Source organism: Heptranchias perlo, chromosome 39, assembly GCF_035084215.1.
Source record: "Heptranchias perlo isolate sHepPer1 chromosome 39, sHepPer1.hap1, whole genome shotgun sequence".
NCBI lineage: Eukaryota > Metazoa > Chordata > Chondrichthyes > Hexanchiformes > Hexanchidae > Heptranchias > Heptranchias perlo.
Genome location: NC_090363.1, coordinates 15824510 through 15845746, shown reverse-complemented (window position 1 = coordinate 15845746; position 21237 = coordinate 15824510). Strand labels below are relative to the sequence as shown.

The following is a 21237-nucleotide window of genomic DNA, read 5'->3' as shown; positions in this document are numbered from 1 at the left end:
TGCTGAGCGACACAGTCTTGAGCTCATGGGTTGTCAACTAATCTATTGGTTTAGTGAACGACCTGTTGGTCGACTAGTATGATATCCCGGCCTTTCTAATTCTAATTCTCCTTTGGCTCCCAGGCGAAGCTTTCATTTGATTGACTTGTTCTGCTCGATTTTAACTCGCCCCATATAAAGGAAAGCAGACCAGGACGGGGGGAGAGGAGGCTCGGTTAAAATCGAGCTTTGTACGTAGCCCTTCTCTTCCCACCCAGAGCTTGCTGACTGCAATTTTAAATGGCCAATTAAATGGGGTCGTCTACAAATGTGCAGATCGGGCTCAATGCCTATGCTGCCATCGTGCATGCAAGGTTTTGTGATTCTGCATTGGTTTTGCTCTGCCCAACAGTCCAGATTGAGTTCCCAGTAAGTGTTCGGCACAGGTAAAATTTTAGATAATGCTGCAATGGTAGATTAAGCTGCAATGTCGCTGCCCCCACCAGTTCTTTCACATTCATCTAAATCAGATAAGGTCATTACTACATATCAAAAAGATCAGTGGTCCTAATACTGAACCCTAGAGAACAGCATTGCATACTTCCCTCCTGTCTGAAAAACAACCGTTCACCACTACTCTCTGCATTCTGTTCCTTAGCTAATTTTGTATCCGCACTGCCACTGTCCCTTTAAACCCACGGGCTTTAAATTTTGCTAATAAGTCTATTATGTCGTTCTTTACCAAATGCGTTTTGAAAGTTCATATACAAAACATCAAACGCATTACCCTCATCAACCGCCTCCATTACTTCATCAAAAAACTCAATCAAGTTAGTCAAGCACGATTTTCCTTTAACAAATCCAAGCTGAATGATTTTATTAGTCCATACTTTTCCAAGGGCCAATTAATTTTGTTCCTGATTATTCTCTCTAAAAGTTTCCCCACCACCGATGTTAGGCTGACTGGCCTGTAATTGTCGGGTTTACCCCTCTCCACTTTTTTCAACAGAGTTGTAACATTTGCAGTCCTCCAATCCTTTGGCATTGTCCCCATGTCTAAGGAGGATTGGAAGATTGTGGCCAAAGCCTCTGCAATTTCGAACCTCACTGTCCTCAGTAAGCTAGGTTGCATCCAATCTGGACAATGTGGCTTTTCCACTTTGAGTACTGCCAATCTTTTATTTTCCTTCTCTTAATCTAATTTTATCCTATCCAATATCGCTACTCTCTCCTTCTTTACTGCTACAAAGGCAGCATCCTCTCCTTTAATAAAGACGGATGGGAAGTATTAATTTGGGACCTCAACCATGCCTTCTGCCTCCTCAAGAAGGCTTCCTTTATTGTCCCTATTCGGTCCGATCCTTCCTTTGACTAACTTTTATCACTTATATGTTTAAAGAAGACTTTTGCATTCGCTTTTATGTTAGCCGCTAATCTATTCTCATACTATCTCTTTGCCACTCTCATTCCGTTTTTTAGACCACCTCCGTATTTTTCGTATTCAGCCTGGTTCTCTACTGTTTCATGAACCTAACATTAGTCATAAGCTTTCATTTTCTGTTTCATTTAAATCTCTATATCTTTCATTATCCAGGGAGCTATAGCTTTGGATGCCCGTCCTTTCCCCCTCATAAGAATGTGTCTACACTGTACCCGAACCAACTCGTCCTTAAACGCCTCCCATTGTTCAATTACTGTTCTGCCTGCCAATTTTGGATTCTATTCTACCCGGACAAGATCTCCTTTTAACTCAGTGAAATTAGCCCTCCTCCAGTGAAATATTTTCAATCTGATTGTCCCTTGTCCTTTTCCATAACTATTCTAAACCTAATGATATTATGTTCACTGTTCAGCAAATGCTCCCCTACCTAAAATACGCTCCACCTGCCCACTTCATTTCCCAGTACTAGGTCCAGCAGTGTTTCCTTCCTGGACGAGCTGGAAACACACTGTTCCATTAAGTTCTCTTGTAAACATTTCAGTAATTCCTCCCCCTCTTTGCCACCCCGCAAGCACATTAGTCTCAGCTCTGTTGAGGTGCAACCCGTCCATCTTGAACAGTTCCCTCCTGTCCCAGACCTGTTCCCAATCACCCAGGAATCTGAAACCCTCCCTCCTGCACCATTTCTCCAGCAGCGGATGAACCTGTATTATTTTACTATTCCTATACTCATTAACACGTGGCACTGGGAGTAATCCAGAGATTACTACCTTTGAGGTCATGCTTTTAACTTCCTCACTAGCTCCTGAAACTCTTACTGCAGGACCTCGAGGCTTTTCCTTCATATATCATTAGCTCCCAAATAGATCACGACTTCTGGCTATTCCCACAACCCCTCCCCTCAAAATGTTCTGTGCGATCTTAGAGATGTCCATTATACTGGCACCAGGGAATCAACACATTATTCGAGACTCACATCTGAGGTTGGAGAAACTCCAGTCTATTCCCCTGACTATCGAATCCCCGAGAACAACTGCAGTTATTTTGTCCCCCAATGCAGCTGAATCTTCCATGGTGTTGTAGATTTGCTCCTGACTGCACTTCCCCGAGGTGTCACTGCCCTCACTTTTATTCAACACTGAATACCGGTTTGAGTGTGCCACATCGGCAGGGGATGCCTGCAATGCCTGCCTGATCCTCCCAGGCTGTCTGGTGGTCACCCACACACACTCCTCCTCAACTCTCCGTCACTGCGGGGTGACCATCTCATGAATTGTGCCATCCACGAAACTCTCAGCTTCCTCTATGCACTGTAGTGACGCCAGCCGCCCCTCAAGCTCAGAAACTCTGAACTCGAGCTCGAGCAGTTGGCGGCAATTCCTGCACATGTGGTTTTCCAGGACACACAAAGTATCCTGGAGTTCCCACATGGCAAAGAATGTGCATGCGACAGGCCCCAGCTGCCCTGCCATGTTATTGAAGAGTTAGTTAAAACTCTTTGTTTAGCTTTAAGGCCATTTAACTGTTTATCTAACACTAAAACGCTACAAGTCCAACCACTAAAAAAATCACTAACCCTTGCAAAAAATACTGACCAATCAATTAAATACTTACACTAACTTAACACTATCCACCAAAAATACTAACTCTTCAGCAGGGCTCTGATTATGGACATCTTCCTATAATGACCCGAGCGACCCCAAACCTCATCAAGGGGATGGGTTCCCCGGGACTGAGAATGCTGAGGATATTGCTGTTGGTTCACCTTTGATAAGCAACAGAGCCATTCCCTGCGCTCTGATTGACCTCTTTGTATAATGACCCCATAGACACGTTATGTCACTCGTGCTCCAAACATATTCACTGTGCGCTCAAAAAATAGGCCACCGTACATACTTGGCATTCCAAACTGCCAGGTGTACACTTCCTGTCACTGGAACATACCGTCGTCATCAATTCTCAAAGGTATACGACTTTGATTTGCTGCGATAGTGTGAAATAGGTGAAAACGAATCGTCAGTCCGTTTCACATCTCTCTCGATTTTTATTTCCATTTGTGAGCCACTAGATAAGTGTTTCTTATCAGTCACAATTATGTGCTGATTGATATTCTATAATTAAGCAATTTAGAATTTAATTACCACTTGGGAATTCGGTCAACACACTTAAGACCATCACTGCTATGGAGGTCATGATATCCCCTTCGAGATGCAGCCCACTGAAGTTATTCATAGATGGCGATTATCCTATTTATGCAAATGTATGCATTATAACGTCCGATAAATCCCGACCATATCAAAGAATCTTGATAGATGACATTCTGAAACCTCAACAACATGCACCCGAATATCAATCAGCAGCTGGTAGCCCAGATAATGGTTCCCTAACTAATCCAGTGGCGCTGTAGCCATTTTCAATGCTCATAAGAACATACGAAATAGGAGCAGGAGTAGGTCATACAGCCCCTCGAGATGGCTCCGTCATTCAAGAAGATCATGGCTGATCTTCTACCCCAACTCCACTCTTCCGCCCTCTCCCCATATCCCTTGATTTCCTTAGTGTCCAAAAATCTATCGTTTTCAGTCTTGACTCAACGACTGAGCATCCACAGTCCTCTGGAATAGAGAATTCGAAAGATTCACAAACATCTGAGTGAAGAAATGTTTCCTCCTCTCGGTCCTTAATGGCCGACCCCTTATTTTGTGACCCGATATCTTGAGACTATGACCCCTAGTTCTAGACTCTCCCGTCAGGGGAAACAGCCTCTCAGCATCTACACTGTCAAGCCCTCTAAGAATTTTATAGGTTTCATTGAGATCACCTCTCATTCTTCTAAACTCCAGAGAATATAGGCCCATTTTACACAATCTCTCCTCATAGGACAGCCCTCTCATTCTAGATATCAATGTAGTGAACCATCGTTGCACCCCCCACCCCCACCCCCCCTCCCCCAAGGCAAGTATATCCTTCCTTAGGTAAGGAGACCAAAACTGTACACAGTACTCCTGGTGTGGTCTCACCAGAGCCCTATATAATTGCAGCAAGACCTCCTTACTCTTATAAACCAACCCTCTTGCAATAAAGATTAACATACAATTTGCCTCCCTAATTGCTTGCTGTACAGCATGTTAACTTTCTGTGATTCTTGTGCAAGTATGCGCAAATCCCTCTTAGTCTCTCACCTTTCAACAAATGTTTTGCTTTTCTACTCTTCCTACAAAAGTGAGTAATCTCACATTTTCCCTACATTATACTCCACCTTTCACCTGTCACCTTCTCACCTACTCGCTTAACCTGTCCATATCCTTTTGCAGGCTCTTTGCGTCCTCCTAACATCTTATTTTCCCACCTAGCATTGTATCAACAGCGAACTTGGGTATATTACACTCGTTCCCCTCATCTAAGTCAAAGATATATATTGTAAACAGCTGAGGCACAAGTACTGATATTTGCAGCACCCCTCTAGTTACAACCAGCCAAACTGAAAATGACCCGATTATCCCTACTCTCTGTTTTCTTTCCATTAAACAATCCTCAATCCATGCTAATATATTACACCCCATTCAATGAGCCCTAATCTTGTGTAACAACCTCTTGTATGGCAAATTATCGAATGCTTTCAAGAATCTAAATATACTTCATCCACTGGTTCCCCCTTATCTAGCCTGCTAGTTGAACCCTCAAAAAACTCTAATAGATTTGTCAAACACGATTTCCCTTTCATAAAACAGTGTTGACTCTGCCCAATCATATTATAATTTTCTAAGTGCCCTGTTTACTACGTCCTTAATAATTGATTGTAGCATTTTCCCCATGACTGATATCAGGTTAATTGGCCTACAGTTCCCTGATTCCTCTCTTCCTCCTTTCTTCAATAGTGGGGTTACATTCGCTACCTTCTAATCTACCATGTACAGTATACTGCGGTTCCTGTGTCATACTCTATGGCCCAGACGCGTCTGAGTGACATCTCCTATCTCGTCTCATCTGGTACAGTACGTCATGTGTGTGTCTGAGTGACAGCTTCTGTACAGCTACAGACACAGCCGGTGAAAAAGAATGTTTCCCTCCCATCCACTACTGTACGACACGTGTGTGCCTCAGTGAAAATTTCTGAACATGTACAGGACACAGCAGGTAAAAGTGAATGATTCTCTCCCGTCTGGCACTATGCGACCCGTGTGTGTTTCAGTGTCACCACTGCGTACATACAGCACAGAGCGGATAAAAGGCAATGATTCCGTTTCAGCCTTATTTTTCTCCTCCCCTTCTAAACTGACCCATCATCCCCAAGCTGACCCATCACTCCCAGCTAGATCCAACAACAACAACTAGAGCTTATAAGCCACCTTTAACGTCGTAAAAAGTCCCAAGGCATTTCACAGGAGCAATTATCAAACAAAATTTAACTCTGAGCCATATAAGGTGGCATTAGGACAGGTGACCAGAAATTTGGTCAAAAAAGTAGGTTTTAAGTAATGTCTTTCAGGAGAAGAGAGAAGTACGAGAGATGGAGAGATTTAAGAGGCAATTCCAGACGTTAGGGCCTAGGCAGCGGAAGGCACCGCCGCCAGTGTTGGAGCGATTAAAATTGGGGATGTGCAAGAGGCAAGAATTGGAGGTGTGCAGGGATCTTGGAGGGTTGGTGGGTTGGAGAAGGTTATAGAGGTAGGGAGGGGCGAAACCATGGAGGGATTTGAAAACAAGCATGATAATTTGATATTCGAGGCATTGCTGGACCATGAACCAAGGTAGGCCAGCGAGTGCAAGGGTGATGGGTGAACGGGACTTGGTGCGAGTTAGGATATGGGCAGCAGAGTTTTGAATGAGCTCAAATTTATGGATGGTGGCAGATGGGAGGCCAGCCAGGAGAGCATTGGAATAGTCAAGTGTAGAGTTAACAAAGTCAAGGATAAGGTTTTCACCAGCAGATGAGCTGAGGCCGAGTCGGAGACGGGTGATGTTACGGAGAAAGATGCAAGCAGTCTTGGTGATGGAGCGGTTATGTGGCCAATAACTCAGCTCAGGGTCAAATAGGATGCTAAGTTTGTATCGGGTGATGGTTCAGCCTCAGACAATGGCTAGGGAGAAGGATGGAGTCAGTAGATAGGGAACGGGGTTTTCAGCGGGGACCAAAATCAAGGGCTTCGCTCAAAGGGACATAGCCATTAATTTTCTTCCGAGCGTGGGGGTGAAGCTTGAGACAATAAAAGAAAGAAACAAAAAAAGGGAAAGACAAATAATAAGAAGAAAACAAAGCAAAGAAAGAAGAAAAGAAAGAAAGGAAGGAAGAAATAAAGAAAAACGAAAGAAATAAAAGAAAGAAAGGAGGAAGGAAGGAAAGGAAGAATAAAAGAAATAAATAGAGAAAGAGAAAAAAAAAGAGAGAATGAAAGAAAAAATAAAAAATAAAATGGAAAGATGGAATGAAGCAAAGAAAGAATTATATTTTAAAAAAGAAAGAGATGGAGAAAAAGAGAGCAAGAAAGAACGAACGAATTAAACATCGAGAGAGAAAGGAAGACAGGTCATAAAGAAGGACAGAATTAATTTCTATCGCGCCTTTCACGACCCCAGGACGACCCAAAGTGCAGCGGAGGGGGGTGGGGGGCGGGGGGGCGGGTGTTGTGGGAGAGTTACACCCCACGGAAAGTAATATATGGCCGGGTGTAAAATGGGCGACCGATCTGACCCGTCAGTTTTTCCGCCTGGTGGGTCAGCTTAGGATCTGGTGAATTGTATTTTTGCTCTGAGTCGAACTAATTTGATGCAAACTTGATCTGACTGAGCAATTCAACGGGAGATTCCTGTAAGTACAGGGGATTTCTATTGAAGAACTGTGTTAAATTTGGATGGACGAAATTGTGCTTTAATTCGGTGAAGCCTTTTAACTTACTTAAATAAACCGGTTAATGAAGTTAGAGGACGCTTAATCATATTCTTCAGCTCATCTCTGAATTAACTCTGGGACACTGCATAAACAAACGTGTTTGTGCAGGAACTCAAAGACCTGAGCATGTAGCCGGATTGTTCCATAATGGTGAAAGGGTCGTTGTAATTTGCTTCTAAATGTTCAGTATCTGCAAATTGTACATAAATATAAAATATGAATGATACCATCCATAACAGTACAAAACTGCCAGATATGGCGAGTAGTAAAATCATCGATCTTCTTCGGTTCTCCATCTCTGGATCATTGTGATTCTCACCATTGCTGTTCCCTCGGAGACCCCTCCTCACTCTATTGGCCAGTACAATGTGCCTGATGGTCAGAGCATTGAGCAGTAAAATCAAAACAAATGGAAGAAATGGGGTTAAAATATTTTCCAACCACAAACATGTTACCAATATGGGTAATGTATAGAAGCTGGATTTCATATAGCAGGACCATGGTACATTGTCAATTATTTCCCGACGTTCAAATGCAAAGTAGAATGGAACATTTTCTAAAATGCTCAAGGAACACACCACTGCTGTAACCACAGCCGCAGTTTTTTCGGTGTAATATTTTGTTCTCAACTTCTGACAACAAATGGCGACGAATCTATCAAAGGTGAAAGCGAAAGTAAACCAGACAGAACAGTCATAGGAAGCAAGAGTACTGGCGATAGTGAGCGAACAAATTGGAGTGTAGTTCAGGAATGAATGCGGGAAATAAGCATCTTGAATCTCATACAGGATTGCACCAAATATCAGGATCAGTAGATCCCCCGCTGCCATGGCCACCAGGTATCGAGTGATCCATTTGGAGAGGCCGCAGCTTCCGCGGGAGAGAATCACAATTGTCACCAAATTACCTGCAAAAGGGGGAAAATTAGATTACTAAACTCTCCTTATATTGAGAGGACGATCAGTCAATCGTCTAATTGTATGAAAATTCATGCACTTTTTATCTTGTCGCTCAAAAGTCTCTATCCCGCTCACTCTCTCTGCCAGGTAAACTGACGGATGCTGAAAACACAAATTTCTTTATGCATATACATGGGCTAACCTAATCTGTGAGTTACCTCAAAAAAGCGTTTCTGCCTCGGAATACAATGATAACCTACAGTTTTCATGCACCTTCACAGAGAGTGCAGGGAACATACATTGTCATGTCCCTGACACAGATGGTATGTCACCATATCAAATACCTTCAATAGCAATGCAATGTAGGCTTGTATGTGAGAATAGGACGCTCGCTGTATTATTCCATCTTTGATAGCCTGGAAGCAGATGAAAACGACCACCATAGTCTTTTCCCTGTGTTTTTCAACTGTATATAACCAGCAGGCTAAGATTTCTCTAATACTTTGCTTTACGTTTATAATATAAGAGGAAACATTTTACACTGGAACGTGCACCAACGATATAAAGTCAGAGTCGCTTATATCTACAGCAAAGGCTACAGGCTCCGACAACATCCCGGCTGTCGTGCTGACGCCTTGTGCTCCAGAACTAGCCGCGTCTCCAGCCAAAATGATCCAGTACAGCCACAACATTGGCATCTACCTGACAATGTGAAAAATTGCTCAGGTATGCCCTGTCCACAAACAGCAGGACAAATCCAGTCTGGCCAATTACCGCTCCATCAGTCACCTCTCAATCATCAGCAAAGTGATGGAAGGTGTCGTCGACAGTGCTATCGAGCGTCACTTACTCACCAATAACCTGCTCACCGATGCTCAGTTTGGGTTCCGCCAGGACCACTCGGCTCCAAACGTCCTTCCTTTAATCTTTTTTTACCCTATTCAGTATCGCTACTCCCACTCCTTTACTGCTATAAAAGGCAGCAGCCTCTTCTCCAATGAAGGCGGATGGGAAGTATTCATTTAGGACCTCAGCCATGCCTTCTGCCTCCATAAGAATGTTTACTTTATTGTCCCTATTCGGCCCCATCCTTTCTTTGACTACTCTTTTACCACTTATATGTTTAGAAAAGACTTTTGCATTCGCTTTTATGATAGCCACTAACCTATTCTCATAATTTCTCTTTGCCACTCTTATTCTGTTTTATAAACCACCTCCGTATTTTCTGTATTCAGCCTGGTTCTCTACTGTTTCATAAATCTTACTCTAGCCATAAGCTGTCATTTTCTGTTTCATTTAAGTCTCAATATCTTTCTTCATCCAGTGAGTTCTAGCTTTGCATTCCAGTACTTTCCCCCTCCTAAGAATATATCTACCCGAGCAAATTCATCCTTCAAGGCCCCCCATTGTTCAATTACCGTTTTGCCTGCCAATTTTTGATTCCAATCCACCTGGGCAAGATCCTTTTGACTCACTGAGATTAGTCCTCCTCCAGTTAAGTATTTTCACATTTGATTATTCCTTGTCCTTTTCCATAACTATTCTAAACCGAGTGGTATTATGATCACTGTTCCCCAAATGCTCCCCCACTGAAACATGTTCCATCTGGCCGACTTCATTTCCCAGAACTAGATCCAGCAGTGTTTCATTCCTGGGTGGGCTGAAAACACACTGTTCCATAAAGTTCTCTTGTACATATTTCAGTAATTCCTCCCCCTCTTTGCCACCCTGTGAGCTCATTTGTCCCACCTCTGTTAAGGTGCAACCCATCCATCCTGAAGCAATCCCTCTTGCCCCAGACCTGTTCCCAATAACCCAGGAATCTGAAGCCCTCCCTCTTGCACCATTTCTCCTGCAGCGGATGAACTTGCATTATTCTACTATTCCTATACTCATTAACTCGTGGCACTGGGAGTAATCCAGATATTACTAACTTAAAGGTCATTCTTTTTAACTTCTTCACTAGCTCCTGAAGATTTTATCTTGTCGCTCAAAAGTCTCTCTCTCGCTCGCTCTCTGTGCCAGCTAAACCGACTGATGCTGACAATATGTTTGTCTTCATGCGCATACATCGGCTAACTTAATCTGTGAGTTACCTCAAAAAAGCATTGCTGCCTCGAAATACAGTGATAAGCTACAGTTTTCATGCACCTTCACAGAGAGTGCAGGGAACAGACATTGTCATGTCCCTGACACAGATGGGATGTCACCATTTCAAACACCCTCAATAGTAATGCAATGTAGGCTTGTGAGTGATAATACGACGCTCGCTGTATTATTCCATCTTCGGCTGCCTGGAAGCAGATGAAAACGACCACCATTGTCTTTTCCCTGTGTTTTTCCTCCATATAACCAGCCGGGTAAGATTTCTCAGATCTGTTGCTTTATGTGTATAATATAAGAGCAAACATTTGAACCTGGAACGTGCACCAACTATGTACAGTCAGAGTCGCTTATATCAAAGCAGAATATTAAGTGGAAGAAATCACCGCCTCTATATATAGATAGAGGGGATTGAGGAGATACATCTGAGCTGTGCCTGGAAACAATTAGATCAAACTTAATATTACAAACAGGAATGTTGAGATGCATCCGATTCAGACATGTGAAGGAAATTTGAATTTAGTTCATTGATATTCTGGAATAACCATTAATATACAAGGGAAGTCGTGGAAGGAATGATTGCATTTTGAAACAGAGAAGCACGTTATTTGCAGCTGCCTCCGTAGTTTCATGAAGTATTGTTTCAACTACGGGAAAAATATATATTTCAAGCTGTCTGTAACGCACGTTTGACACCATGAAAACTTTTAAACAGCCACGCTGAGCAGAATACTGTAAAAGGAATTGTCTCAGGGCCCAAGCTATGATTGGCACTTTGTGACCTTGAGGCCGAAGAAGGTATAAAAGTACAGCTGAAAACCTCTGTCACCAAACCCACAACCCAAATAATAAACATAGAAACATAGAAAATAGGAGCAGGAGTCGGCCATTCGGCCCTTCGAGCCTGTTCGTCAATCAATATGATCATGGCTGATCCTCTATCTCAAGACCATATTCCCGCTCTCTCCCCATACCCCTTGATGCCTTTTGTGTCTAGAAATCTATCCAGCTCCTTCTTAAATATATTCAGTGACTTGGACTCCACTGCCTCCTGTGGTAGAGAATTCCACAGGCTCCCCACCCTCTGAGTGAAGAAATTTCTCCTCATCTCAGTCCTAAATGTCCGACCCCGTATCCTGAGACTGTGACCCCTCGATCTGGACCCCCCAGCCAGGGGAAACATCCTCCCTGCATCCAGCCTGTCATGTCCCAATGTGTCATTCCCATGTTAAGGGTTTGATGTATGATGAGGTATTTTTCGTGTCTTCAGATTTCCGGAATAACAGTATTAAAAAAAAGGTCTAACCACGAGTTGAATAAAGTCTATTATAGATTGATGTCATGTATTCATTGTCTTACTAAACCCGAAGAAAGCAGCAGCAGCACAGATTTTATCTCCAGCTATACACTACTGGGTAAAATTTCGGGGTTCTTCCGATCGCCTGTCCTAACTCCGGCCGTTCACACCGTCTCTCCCGGGTTAACGCAAATCTACCGCCGAAGTGGGGACTGGAGAACACAAGGGAAATCTACTACTAACACGCTAATTTAACCGTGCAAAAAAAAGGTTTAGGGACAGATTAATGTCTTTAACGCCGGGACGTTAAGCATCGCCTCGCCGCTGCACAGAGAGGAAATTCAAGCCGAGAATTGCTGGCACAACCGGCCGGAATTTCCCTTTTATTGACAGGGACTGGAAGGGAAATCCTTCGGGTTGTGGAAAGGCGGAGGATTCTCGCCTCCAGTTTACCTTCTCTGCGCTCCCCCCGCCCCGCTTTGCCTTTACTTTTCAAACTCAAATTAATGCAACATAACGGGGGTGATTTTAAACCCCAAGAACAGGTGGGTTGGGGGCGGGCGGGAGTTGAAAATAGTTGTTCTTTTGGGTCGCAATTGCAAAATGTTGGGACTTTGCATTCCCAGTGGGAAGCCTGGACTTTTACACTCCCAAGTTACACCAGGAAATAAAGCCGGGTTGGGGCCAGGACCCAAAAAACAACTTTATTCAACTCCCACCCGCCCTCAACCCACCCGTTCTTGGGGGTTAAAATCACCCCCCTCCCCTTAATTCTGTTTCTCTCTCCGCAGATGCTGCCTGACCTGCTGAGTGTTTCCAGCATTTTCTCTTGTTAGTTCAGACTCTCTCCACAGCAGACAAAATTCCCATCAAATTGTTTAATTTAAATCTTCACGACAAATTGTGCCTCCCCTCACTTTAAGAATATGTCGGAAACTTGGAGTTTTCTTATTATGATTGATGGTGGTAATTAGTGTCTGCAGATCAAAACACACAGATAATGTTATTGCACAGGCAGCAGGAGCAGTGAATCAGTTAATGATGAATATTACCTGATTATAAGCAGCTTACCCGGAATACCGACTGTAGCAAGAATAGGGTAGTATATGTTTTCTATCTGTATGATTACTGGCAGTCCCATTTTCGGAGAGAAGCGGCGTTGTCTGTTAGTATTACGGACACGCAGATCTTCTGCCTTGAAAATAAGCTCTGATTTATATCTGAGAGAAAGCTCGAGTGACCCACGAGCATTGCACAATGATTGACATTAGTTACAGTCAATTCAACAAACAGATTAAACCGAGCGTATTTATTTCAACTGTTCAGGGAGTGGGATAATTTGCAACAACTTTTCAAATTGAAAACAAAGAGTCAAGAACATTAATTTGAACATATTTTAGAAATAAATCATCTTGAAATCTGCACTCCTAAAGTATTGGACAGACTGCTGAGGCGGAGGGTATTCATTTGTAGTTTCATGGAAGGCATTTGATGGAATTAATGTTCTGGTAGATTAGCGCTATCTACATTTTAGGTACATCATAATATTTACTTTTCGAATTTATACTCTACTTGATATCAGGAGCCTCCGTGGTACACGTGAGATCGAAGAGTGTTCAAAGAAACACACAGAAAGTGATATAATCAGTTGTATACAGCTGAGCAGCCCCACAGATATACTGAGATGTTGGATTTCAGCATCAACAGGCGTTGGGCGGAGGAGGAAGAGACAGGGTCTGGTTTGATACGTACCATGTGTGAGAAATGTGCATGTGGTTAAAGATCACAATAGCCTCGGTGTGTACTCTACATGTACAACAGCTGACACTGTGACACACGCTATTTACTGTACATGTACAACAGCTGACACTGTGACACACACTATTTACTGTACATGTACAACAGCTGACACTGTGACACACGCTATTTACTGTACATGTACAGCAGCTGACACTGTGACACACACTATTTACTGTACATGTACAACAGCTGACACTGTGACACACGCTATTTACTGTACATGTACAACAGCTGACACTGTGACACACACTATTTACTGCACATGTACAGCAGCTGACACTGTGACACACACTATTTACTGCACATGTACAGCAGCTGACACTGTGACACACACTATTTACTGCACATGTACAACAGCTGACACTGTGACACACACTATTTACTGCACATGTACAGCAGCTGACACTGTGACACACACTATTTACTGCACATGTACAGCAGCTGACACTGTGACACACGCTATTTACTGTACATGTACAGCAGCTGACACTGAATCACACACTGAGTACAGTATCGGACGGGAGTGAATCATTCCCTTTTACTCGCAGTGTACTGTGCATGTGCAAAAGCTGAGAGCGAGACACACACGGACCGTACAGCACAGAGAGGGAGATACAGATTGAGAGGGACATTTTCTTTGAATTAAAAGCTAGCAAATTTGATTCAGATATCGGCCTCCATTATAAATTTGTTCAGAACCACCATTTTTGAGTTAACACTGCACGGGGACATTTATTGCAGAGAACCACTCCTCACTGAAAAGTACACACACTGTAGAGAGGAACTCGAAATATGAAGGCGAACACAGATGCGGGTCTTAATGGAGATCAGAAATTGCACAAATAAAACACGGATGCAGATCTGGTCGTTAACTTTAAAAACTGGTGTTTTATTTTAAAATATTGAATAAAAGTTTTTCAAAACTACAACCCATACCCTCCAATCTGTATCGCAGACCCGACCAATCAGCCGATCTGAGTTTGTACCTGTCCATTTCTCTGTTTCTGTTTCAGTCACTCTCTCGCACACACTCTCTCTCTCTCTTTCTTTTCTACTCTGTTTCTCATTGTTTCCCTCTCCCCTCGGTGTCCATCTGCCTTTGACTTTCTTTCCCGTTGTCTCTTTTCCCTGCTCCTTTGTCTCCATGTCTGCTTTTCTCTCTCTCTCACTCATTGCCATCTTTCTCTCTCTCTGCCTCCCTCTTTCTGTGTTTCTTTCTCTGCGCCTCTTTCACTCTGTCCCACTTTCTCTCACACTATGCCTCATTATCTCTCTCTTTCACTGTCTCCCTTTTCTACTCTCTCTCTCTCCCATATTCTGTCTGTGTCTCTTTCTGAAATGCTCTTTTTTTGTTCTGTCACATTCTCTCGCTCTCCTGCTGCCTCTCATTTTTTCTCTTTCTCTGCCTCTTTCTGTTTCTCATTCTCTTGACCTGTCTGCTCCCCTCTCTCATTCTCTCTGTCTCTATCCCATTCTATTTGTGCAGGAGGTGACACTGAGGCATGCATGGGCCATGCAGTACCAGATGGGAATGCATCTTTCCCATGTACACACTGTGTGCTGTTTATGTACAGTAGCAGGCACTGAGACACACCCAGGCTGCACAGTACCAGTCAGGGGCGAAACGATCCCTTTTCTTCACTGTAAACTGTACATGTACAGAAGCAGAGACTGAAACACACATACGCCGTACTGTAAGCGACGGGAGTGAATCGTTCCCTTATACCGTCTGTATATTGTACGTATATGTGGAAAGACACTGAGACACACATGGGCCATACATTACCAGACCGGAGTGAATCATTGCCTTTTACCCACTGTGTACTGTACATGTACAGGAGCTGACACTGAGACACACATGGGCCATACATTACCAGACTGGAGTGAATCATTGCCTTTTACCCGTAGTGTACTGTACATGTACAGGAGCTGACACTGAGACACACATGGGCCATACATTACCAGACCGGAGTGAATCATTGCCTTTTACCCGTAGTGTACTGTACATGTACAGGAGCTGACACTGAGACACACATGGGCCATACATTACCAGACCGGAGTGAATCATTGCCTTTTACCCGTAGTGTACTGTACATGTACATGAGCTGACACTGAGACACACATGGGCCATACATTACCAGACCGGAGTGAATCATTCCCTTTTACCCACTGTGTACTGTACATGTACAGGAGCTGACACTGAGACACACATGGGCCGTATCGTACAGAGAGGGAGATAATGACTGAGAGAGACATTTTGTTTAAATGAAAACGCAGCGATTTTGATTCAGATATCGGCCACCAATTTGTGTTAACCCAGAACTTGAACTTTTATTACAGAGTGATAATCCTCACTGGGAAAGACACAACTGTACAGAGGGACTTGTAGACAAAGTGAAAACAGATACAGGTCAGATCGGAGCTCAGTAATTGCACAAGTAAATCACAAATATAGATCTCGTCGTTATGTTTAAGAACTGGTCTTTTACTGTAAAATATTCAATAAATGTTCCTCGAGACGACATCACGCATCCTCCAATCTGCATCCCCGGACCGACCAATCTGCCGATCTGAGTTTTTACCAGTCCGTTTCTCTGTTTCTGTTTCAATCTTTCTCTCTCTCTCACAGAAGCTCAGTCTCACCCCGGGATCCCCTCACAAACTGTCTCCCCTCCTCCTTGTGGCCCAAGCACACCAGGTCTCCCCCTCCCGCTATGGCCCAAGAACCCCAGTGTCCCCTCGCAGCCCGTCTCCCCCTCCCGCTGTGGCCAGAACAGCCCCGGGAGTCCTGACACAGTCCACACTGTCCGGCGGCTTCATCTAAAGAACTAAAGTTAAACAGAATCTGCTCCAAATACACAAAGAATGCAGAACTGGAATTGGTGCTGACACCTTTTTTCTGCTCTGGTCTGGGCCTGAGGTTTTCTTTGTTTTCCCATCTTCTGTTCCTTTATGTGATTCTCAGTTTGAAGTTTCTCAGACATGACTTCACCATTGTATTGTCTCCGGGTGTTTACTGTAAACAGCTTAAATCCTGTGGAGATGTGAGGGACACAATTTAGTTCTCACCCTATTGAATTGAACAAATCGTCCGTCTCCAATGAATAATCCCGTCTCCTGTCTCTGTAATGTTAACGGGGAGTTCCAAAATACTGGAATGCCTAATGGGGAACAGCTTTGGGTCTCAGGGCCCAGCACAACTTTAAAACTCAAATCTTTCAGGTTGAGAAACTAAATTCACCTGACAGATTGAATCATTAATATGCAAACACGCTACAGAAATGTGATTTGTTGTTATTTTAAACAGTGAGATTGAAATAGTTCAGAGTACATTTCAATCCAGAAAAATTCTGAGAGACAAAAGGAAGGGAGAGCGAAAGAAAGGCATGATGTGGAGATGCCGGTGATGGACTGGGGTTGACAATTGTAAACAATTTTACAACACCAAGTTATAGTCCAGCAATTTTATTTTAAATTCACAAGCTTTCGGAGGCTTCCTCCTTCCTCAGGTGAACATTGTTGGAAATGAAATCCTCGAAATGAAATCGCATTTATAAATCACAGAACAATGCTCGGTGATTACAGACAGTTTTTTCAACTGCCCGTTGCCAAGGCAATCAGTGTGCAGACAGACAGGTGTTACCTGCAAGGTCTCCGAATATACAAATCACCAAAAAAAAAACAGAGATAGAGAGGTAGAAACATAGAAAAGACAGCAACTGACCCGTTATATTAAAAACAGATAACATTTGTTCGCTGGTGGGGTAACGTGCAGCGTGACATGAAACCAAGATCCCGGTTGAGGCCGTCCTCATGGGTCCTCATAGCCAAGTTCCGCACCCAAATTGTTTACGAAAGAAAGGAAGAGAGAGGGAGAGGGACACAGTGAGATATATGAGCAGAGAGAGGGGGCAGATAAAGCGACTGGAGGAAAGAGAGAGAGAGCGAGAGAAACAGTGACTTAGTGTCAGCTCCTGTACATGTACAGCTTACAGTGTGTAAAATGGTGCGTCTCACTGCCGTCTGGTACTGGACAGTGTGTGTCTTAGTGTCAGCTTACGGACAGCGGGTAAATGGAGAAGATTCCCGTCTGGTACTGTATGGCACATGTGTATCTCGATGTCAGTTTATGTACATCTACAGTACACTGCGGGTAAAAGGGATCGATTCACGCCCACCTGGCACTGTACGAACCGTGTGTGTCTTAATTCAGCCCCTGTATCTGTACAACAAACAGATAGAATGAAATAGAGAGAGACAGAAAGAATGATACGGCGAGAGACAGACAGAGAGAAAGAGCTAGACAATAAGAGACAGAAAAATAGAGAGAATGAAACAGAATAAGAAACAGAAAATGGGGCAGACGGAGAGAATAAGCGAGAGAGCCAGACAGGGGAAAAGGGACAGTGAAAGAGAGACACAATGAGACAGTGTGAGAGAAACTGAGAAAGAGTGAAAGAGGTACAGAGCAAGAAACACAGAGAGAGAAAGACAGAGAGAGGCAGAGAATGGCAGGGGTGAGAGAACGAGAGAAAAGCAGACATAGAGACAAAAAGTCTGGGAATAGAGAGAAAGAAAAAGAAAGTCAGAGGGCGAGAGAAACAGAGAGATGGGAACAGTGAGAAACAGAGCAGGACAGAATATTACTCAGTTCAACCCATAATGCCTCATTTGATGATCCTGCTAATCTCTCATCCCTTCTCACGGCTGTAATTGTTTCTTGAACCAATAATACCAACCCCACCCAATCTTTTTTTATTCCCCTCCTTATCTCGCCTGAAAAACCTGTAACCAGGAATTTTGAGCTGTCATTCTGCCCCTCTTTAAGTCATGTTTCAATACTAGCTATGATATCATACTTCCACGTGTCAATCTGTGTCATCAGCTCATCTGCCTTATTCACTAAACTCCTGACATTGTACTATATTCCACTGGACACTGCCAAACTCTTTTGTTGTCTATTTTCTAGCCTTTTCCTTCGAAACTCGCTTACTAATTTTCTGTCTTCCATTTCCAGCTCTGCTTCTCTCCCTTCTGAATCTACGCTCAGGTTCCCATCCCTCTGCCAAGCTAGTTTGCACATAACGTGTAAAAGGGAACGCTACACCCCTGTCTGGTACTGTGCAGCCCGTGTGTGTCTCATTGTCAGCCCCTGGACATATTCAGCACATCGCGCCTAAAAGTTAACGATTCCCTCCTGACTGGTGCTGTACAGCCCCTGTGTGTCTCAATGTCAGCTCCTGTAGACGTACAGTGCACAGTGGGTGTAAGGGAACGATTCAGTCCAATCTGATACTGTACGGCCTCGTGAGCATCTTAGTTTCATCACACGCATACGTAAAGTACACAGCCGGTAATAGGGAACGATTCACTCCTTACTGCTACTGTACAGCCCATGTGTGCCTCAGTGTCAGCTCCTGTAAATGTACAACACACGGCGGGTAAAAGGCAGTGATACATTCCTATCTGGTACCTCATGGCCTGACTGTGTCTGACTGTCAGCTCCTGTGCATGTACCGTACACAGCGAGTAAAAGGGAACGATTCAAACCAATCTGGAACTGTCTGGCTCATGAGTGTCTCAGTGTTAGCTCCTGTACACGTACAGCACACAGAGGGTAAAGGGGAACGATTCACTCCCATCTGGCACTGTACTGTCCGCCTGTGTCTCAGTGTCAATGTCTGTACATGTACAGTACACGGTGGGAACATGGAAACGATTCACTCGCGTCTGGTACTGTACGATCCGTGTTTATCTTGGCATCAATTCCTGTACATGGACTGTCCTGTACAATTCCCGTACGTGACATTCTCAGTGTCAGCTCCTGTACATGTACAGTACGCAGTGGGTAAAATGGACCAATTCACTCCTATCTGGGACCGTACAGCCTGTGTATGTCTCAGTTTCATCCTATGTATACGTACAGTACACAGCCGGTAAAAGGTGATGGTTCAGTCCTGTCTGGTGTGCCTCAGTGTTAGTTCCTGTACATGTACCGTATACAGTGGGTAAAGGGGAATGGTTCACTCCATTCTGGTACTGCACGGCCCGTGTGTGTCTCAGTGTCAGCTCTTTCACATGTGCAGTACACAGTGCATAAAAGGGGATGTTTCACTCCTGACCAGTACTGTACGGCCTCGTGTGTGACTTAGTGTCATCCCGTGTTTATGTAAAATACACAGCCAGTAAAAGGGAACGATTCAAACCAGTCTGGGACTGTATGGCTAGTGAGTGTCTCAGTGTCCATTTCTGTACATGTAGAGTGTACAATGGGTAAAATTTATCGAGTCATTCGCGTCTGGTAGTGTACAGTCCGTCTCTGTCTCAGTGTTAATTCCTGTACATGTACAGCAAGTGACTGTCTCAATGTCCGCTCCTGTACAGGTGCAGTACAAAGAGGGCAAAAGTGAACGGTTCACTCCCACCTGGTACTGTACAATTCATGTGTGTCTCAGTGCCAGCCCCCTGTACATATACAGGAAACTGCGGGTAAAAGTGAACGATTCACTCCCATCAGGTACTGTACAATTCATGTGTGTCTCAGTGCCAGCCCCTGTACATATACAGGAAACTGCGGGTAAAAGGGAACGATTCACTCCCATCAGATACTGTACCATCCGCGCGCATCTCACTGCCATCTCCTGTACATGTACAACGCACAACTGGTAAAAGGGAATGATTCACTCCCGCCTGGCACTGTACGGCCCGTGTATAAGGGAACGGTTCCCTCATGTATGTCACTGTACTATCTGTGTGTGTCTCAGTGTCAGCTCCTGTACCTGTACATGTACAGTAAGCAGCGGGCAAAAGCGAATGTTTCACTCCTCTCTGGTACTGTAAGGCCCGTGTCTGTCTCAGTGTGAGCAGCTGTACAAGTACAGTACACAGTGGTTAGAAGGGAGCGATTCAAACCAGTTTGGGACTGTGAGCCTTGTGTGTTTCTCAGTGTCAGCTCCTCTACATGTACAACATAGCGGATAAAAGTTAACAATTTATTTCTGCCTAGTACTGTACTGATCATACGTGTCACAGTGTCAGCTTCTGTACATGTTCAGTACATAGAATCATAGAAAGTTTACAGCATGGAAGGAGGCCATTCTGCCCATTGAGTCCGCACCTGCTCTGTGCAAGAGTAATCCAGCTAGTCCCACTCCCCCGCCCGACCCCCGTAGCTCTACATTTGTTTTCCTTTCAAGTATTTATCCAGTTCCCTTTTGAAGGCCATGATTGAATCTGCCTCCACCAGCCCCTCGGGCAGTGCATTCCAGATACGAACCACTCGCTGTGTTCTCATGTCATCTTTGGTTCTTCAGCCAATCAGCTTAAATCTATGTCTTCTGGTCCTTGACCCTTCAGCCAATGGGAACAGTTTCTCTCTGTCTCCTCTGTCCAGACCCTTCATGATTTTGAATACCTCGATCAAATCTCCTCGCAGCCGTCTCTAAGGAGAACAATCCCAGCTTCTCCACTTTATTCATGTAACTAAAGTCCCTCATCCCTGGAATCATTCTAGTCAATCCCTTCTACACCCTCTCTGAGACCTTCACATCCGTCCTAAAATGTGGTGCCCAGAATTGGACACAATACTCCAGTTGTGGCCGAACCAGTGTTTTATAAAGATTCATCATGACTTCCATACGTTTGTACTCTATGCCTCTATATATAAAGCTTTTTTAACCACTTTCTCAACCACTCTCTATGATTCTAATATTTTAAAATAAAACGCCAGTTTTTAAACATAACAACGAGGTTTGTATTTGTGTTTTACTGGTGCAATTTCTGATCTCCGTCCTGACCTGTATCTTTCTTTCACTTTGTATTTCTGTAC

At 43.9% G+C, this 21237-nt stretch overlaps 1 protein-coding gene across 1 annotated transcript; it reads right to left on the bottom strand.

The window, feature by feature from the left end:
• Positions 1-7378: 7378 nt before the first annotated feature.
• LOC137305027 (probable G-protein coupled receptor 139) lies at positions 7379-12750 on the bottom strand. Its single transcript, XM_067973793.1, has 2 exons — positions 12681-12750; positions 7379-8217 (listed from the first exon to the last, which is right to left on the bottom strand). Exons 1-2 carry the CDS (start codon positions 12748-12750, stop codon positions 7379-7381), a joined length of 909 nt encoding a protein of 302 aa, XP_067829894.1.
• Between the last annotated feature and the right edge of the window lie 8487 nt (positions 12751-21237).

What these genes read in the sequence shown, in the direction of transcription:
- LOC137305027 (XM_067973793.1), bottom strand. Translation starts at nt 12,750, where the DNA reads ATGGGACTGCCAGTAATCATACAGATAGAAAACATATACTACCCTATT. An exon ending in TGCTACAGTCGGTATTCCGG is followed by an intron (nt 8,218 to 12,680) that starts GTAAGCTGCTTA and finishes CCCCTTTTGCAG; the next exon opens with GTAATTTGGTGACAATTGTG.